Source organism: Myotis davidii, unplaced genomic scaffold, assembly GCF_000327345.1.
Source record: "Myotis davidii unplaced genomic scaffold, ASM32734v1 scaffold425, whole genome shotgun sequence".
NCBI lineage: Eukaryota > Metazoa > Chordata > Mammalia > Chiroptera > Vespertilionidae > Myotis > Myotis davidii.
In genome coordinates this window covers 2,638,218-2,643,134 of record NW_006296413.1, presented here as the reverse complement: position 1 = coordinate 2,643,134, position 4,917 = coordinate 2,638,218, and the positions used below count along the sequence as shown (strand labels likewise).

The 4,917-nt window shown below is 38.2% G+C and overlaps 1 protein-coding gene across 1 annotated transcript in view; it reads left to right on the top strand.

Annotated features, from left to right (window-relative positions):
* The window catches only part of LOC102765826 (chromosome unknown open reading frame, human C11orf80), a 73,160-nt gene that overhangs the window by 47,829 nt on the left and 20,414 nt on the right, over positions 1-4,917 (top strand). Inside the window, exons 6-8 of the mRNA XM_006771684.2 lie at positions 1,720-1,775; positions 2,153-2,224; positions 3,451-3,646. Of these exons, the coding sequence (XP_006771747.1) occupies positions 1,720-1,775; positions 2,153-2,224; positions 3,451-3,646 (324 nt within the window). The remainder of the gene's footprint in view (positions 1-1,719; positions 1,776-2,152; positions 2,225-3,450; positions 3,647-4,917) is intronic.

The window sequence follows — 4,917 nt, the reverse complement described above, 5'->3', positions numbered from 1 at the left end:
GAAAAGGGAGCATGAGGAAGCACAGGTTAAGTAAGTGTCTGATGACCCGCAGAGCCCAACAGATGGCACCAGGCACAGAATCTGAGCTGCCAGACTGGACTCAGGGTTCTTCTTGATGAATGAGAAGTCTGGGGCTGAGAGAAATGAGCTAATGGGTTCATGCCCTTACACCTACTGAACAAAGGATGTGAGAAGCCAGCTCATCTCATTTCATCTCCTGAGCTTGCCCTTTGACCCCATACTTTACTGGGTATCTAATGATGTGACACTCAACATATTCCAGCCTAATTAATGAGTCAATTCTTTAAGCACATAATTATTGAGTAAATACTACATTCTAGCCATTGTTCTAGTCATCAGGGATAATGCAGTGAACAAAACAAAAAAAACTTCCTGCCCTCATAGAGTTTACCTCTTGTGGGGCACAGCCAGAGTGTTTTGGACAGGTTCAAGCCTTGGACTGATGAGAGGGCACAGTCCTCTCATTGCCACGTGCAAGTCCCAGCTTGGAGGGCAGGGCCTTCCCAGCACAATTATAGCCAACAGCTGTAGTTGTAAGCTTGAACCTGTGGTCCGAACACATGGCCCCACGTGCCTGAGTTATGTAGGCTTGATAGAGTTCAGGTGCATGTAGTTGAGTAGGATTGAAACCCAGGAGAATGTTGTAAGCATCTTGGTCATGACTTCACTTTGCCTCGTAGAATCTGCTATAAAATAAAGGCATGGCTGTGGGCATGGTCACTGTCTCTCAGAGAAGCAGTGTTCCGCCAAGACCCAGATTTCATTATCTTGTCTGTCTTTTCTAAGCCTTTCAGCGGCCCCAACTCAGGTTCACCCTTGGCTGTGCTGGTGTGGCAGACTTTAGAAAGATAATGCCTCCATGCTCCCAGGGCAGGTTCCTACCTCAAACCCCGCCCTTACAGGAAACAGCTCTTGTTGATAAAGTATTTTGAACTTGGGAGAGCAAAATTTTTATTATCTGCAGTTAGATGTGTTTATAAAGATGCACACAATTAATATGCTATATTACTTCCCCCCTTTTCCCTTACTTTTCTGGCTTCTTACTTTTTTTGTTGTCAGCAGGATTCAGTGCTATTTCTTGCCAGTCACTATTCTAAGTGTTCTCCATGCACATACTCATTTAACCCTTGCAACATTCCTCATGAATTAGGTTTTATCATCATCCCCATTTTATAGCTGAAGAAACTATGGTACAGAGGTTAAATAACTTGCAGAGCCAGGATTTGAGCACAGTCTGGCTGTGGAGTCCCTTATTATCCACTATGTTATATAGAGAGAAAAATGTAGGTTGAAGGTAGGAAATAGACAGTGAAATAATAAGTTGGAGGGAGGACAAAAAAGTCAGATGTGGCAGGGGAAGAAAAAGCAAAGAAAATAAGTGTGGAACGTTTCTTGTATGATAACAATGGAAAGAATAGGGAGAAAATTGATAGTTCCTTTAAGCAAGGGAAGAAAAGATACATTAGGGGAACAGAAGACAAAGCGGTAGGATTTCCTGGTAATTTGTGACTGCTTGGAATTGTAGTGTTAAGATGCAATATATTTAAGAGACAGATTTTGAACACAGACAAGTGTTAATTATGTTTAGTGATGGTGTCAGTGAAAAAAAGGTGATATAAAAAATATCTCCTTTAGGTATGGAAGTTTTAAATCTCTATCCTGGTTCATGTTAAATCTCACACAACATTTATTTTGCAGATTAGATTTAATTTCAGTGTAAAGGTGAATGATATCCTCTCCACGGAAATCTTTGAGTAAGTCCTTAAATCCATGACTTAAGTTTATGCCATAGCTCTAGAGCTTTTCTCAGTCATTATTGTCCTATTTCCAATAGGTTCACAGTTTGATTTATTGAGCCAAGTTCACTTTGAAACTAATATTCTGAGACCCTCCATATTTTATTATTCTATATTAGTTTTTAAAATAAGTAAATACATTCATCTAAACCTTTTATGTCTTTCCCTTTTACTAGAGTGAATGAATTTAAAAATTGCCATTTTCCCTTGGTTAATTGGTTACTGAATTCCAGTAATCTCTGGGGGTGGTAGTAGTCATATTACCAAAATTTGTACCAGGCAGAAATCGGTATTAGAATTTTTGAGATATGGCTTAGCTTTTTATTGCTTTGCAGGGCAGAGAATGAACCTACTTTGAACCTGTCGAATGGAATTGCTCTTGTCGTAAACTATCAGCATTATATGAGGTGAAGGGGGAAAGCATTGTTCCTCTCCCTGTTTTACTCTCCTATTATGAATATAAATGTGGCAGCAATTAAAAATGGTCTCACTTGTCATTTATTAGTGCCAGATGTCAGAGTCTGTATAAGAAAAATAAAGTAAAACTTTTAAGCTAATTATATTGAAAACTGTTATTCCTGGCTCCTTGAATATATTCTGATTGACCTGAGGACATGTTCTTTTTCCTCTCCATGCCTTATTTTCTCCTGTAAATGAAACAAAACATACCCTGCTAATTACAACCCCATTTACACATGAGAAGAGAGGGCTGAATTTAAAAGGTACTTGAACTCTTGGCTAGATAGATACAATGACTACAAAGAAATTCTTTGGGTATTATTGTTTGTGCATCAGCATTTTGCCTAGGTTTGGAAATCTCTCTTCCTATCTCCACGTTCTTCAGACTGCAAATAAATCCATGGAGGAGGTGGTATATAATATGGAATAGATAGAACACCTCCATTAGAATATTTTTTATTATTTAATACATGCAGAAAACAACACCCTCACTCCATATCTTTCTTTAGTAATCTTAAAGTATCATACATTCATTACAGGTAGACATCTTGTTATCGTAGCTTTATTGAAAGAGCTGATGCTTGTAGACACATTTCCCTGGGCAACTTGATTAGTTTAGAGAGAGGAAAAGATTCAGTACTCTTTTGTGTTTAGAAAAGAACTGTTGGAAAGTAACCAAATATTAAATTTCACTAGATTCTTTCTAGGAGAGAAAGGTGTCCTAATTTTTTCTTATTATTGCTATCAAACAGTAACTTCAGACCTCGTCAGGGGAAGCATGTGTGGGAGCAGTCATCTGAGAATAGGGATGCCAGTTTTAGGTTATTTGTGATTAAGGAACCCCCTCACTCCCACTTCTGCCAAGCTGATCTCTGAATGATCTTGGAAACTTCTGCTTAGAACCATAGAGTAATTAGTGGATGAAATTCATATTTTGAGAATATAAAACTGCCACTAGTGGCAGCGAAAGCAGGAGCCATGATACCATTCCTGAAATGCCAATTTGTCTGCTCTGTCTATTGCTTGTGCTTCCCTGAGTGGGACGCAAGTTATTGATATGGCGGGTTATATGGTTATGCACATGCTAGAGATTATAAAAGGAATTTTGAATACCTTTAAAAATAATTTCTTGAGGAAAAAAGCTAAATTTGTCTACCTTGTTTTTTGACAATAGACCAAAACTTGGTACAGCTCAATTACTCTGCAGCAGAATCCATCCTGTACTAGGACATCCAGTAATGCTTTTCATCCCCAATGACGTGGCTGGCGTGGACTTGTTGGGAGAGCTGATACTGACTCCAGCTGCTGCTGTGTGTCCGGGCCCAAAGGTCTCTTCCAACCAGCTGATGAATAGGATTTCTTCAGTTTCCATATCCTTTTGATGACAGAATTCATACAATTGTCTTTGAAAATGAACTGTTATGCCCAAATTTTAGAAAATCCTTTAGCATATAAACTCTGAGTATAAAAGCCAGCATGATTTGTATAAAAACAAAAATCCAGTATGAAAGCCAAGCTTGAAAGTTTTTCCAAGAAACTGAAAACTATAAAATGTGCCACATGTGCCACACTCTTCATATTATCCCATATGCCTGAAGCATGGAATGAATGGTGCAAGAGGAAGGGATGAGGCTGGAAAAGTCATTTGGGGTGGAATATGGTGGATATTGAATGCTACACTACAGATTGTGAACTTTGTTCTCTGTATAGTGGGAAACCATTGAATGTTTTAGGAGTTTCTAGCAGCATTATACAGGATAGATGGGAGAGAGAAGTCTGTAATCACTAAGTAAGTAAGTAAGTTAAGTAAACTGGACAAGAGGGATTGAATGCCTGAATTAAAAGTGTGATGAGTATGGAAAGGAGAGACTGAGAGACTTTTTACTGGAAGGAATCAACATAATGAGGTGATCGATTTATTGTTGGAATATGGAGATTAGAGGCAGAGACATGAAAGGATATTGTTGAAAGATTCTCACACTGTATGTGTGTCAATTGTTATCACTTGAAGATAGACATGATAAGTTAAAGTTGTATATTATAGAGCCTAAAACAATCTCTAAATTGATACAACAGTTATAACTAATAAGCAAAAAAAAAGGGAATAAATGGAACTATGAAATATGTCTAATCCAAAGTAAAATCCAAAGAATAGAAAAGAGGAAAAAGAATACTAGGAACAAATGGAAAACAGATAACAAAATGTAGATTTAAACCTAACCATAGCAGTATTCTTACTAAATGTAAATGGTTAACCCAATGAAAAGACAGTCACATATTTTGACTCTTCAGATACTCCACAATATTTTTAAAAATTTTAAACATATTTTTAATGATTTCAGAGAAGAAGGGAGAGGAAGAGTTAGAAACACCAATGATGAGAGAGAATCATTGACTAGCTGCCTCCTACATGCCTCGGGTATTGAACCAGCAACTGGGCATGTTCCCTGACCAGGAATTGTACCTTGACCTCCTGGTTCATAAGTCAACACTTAACCACTGAGCTGGCCAGCCAGATACTCCACTCTTATTCTGAGCAGCATCCCAAAGCTTCCCTGGCTTTAAACAGTGAATGTGTTGGCCTCCGCTCATGTTCTTGGATTTGTGATGGAGACTTCATTATGGGCACTGCCAATTTTGT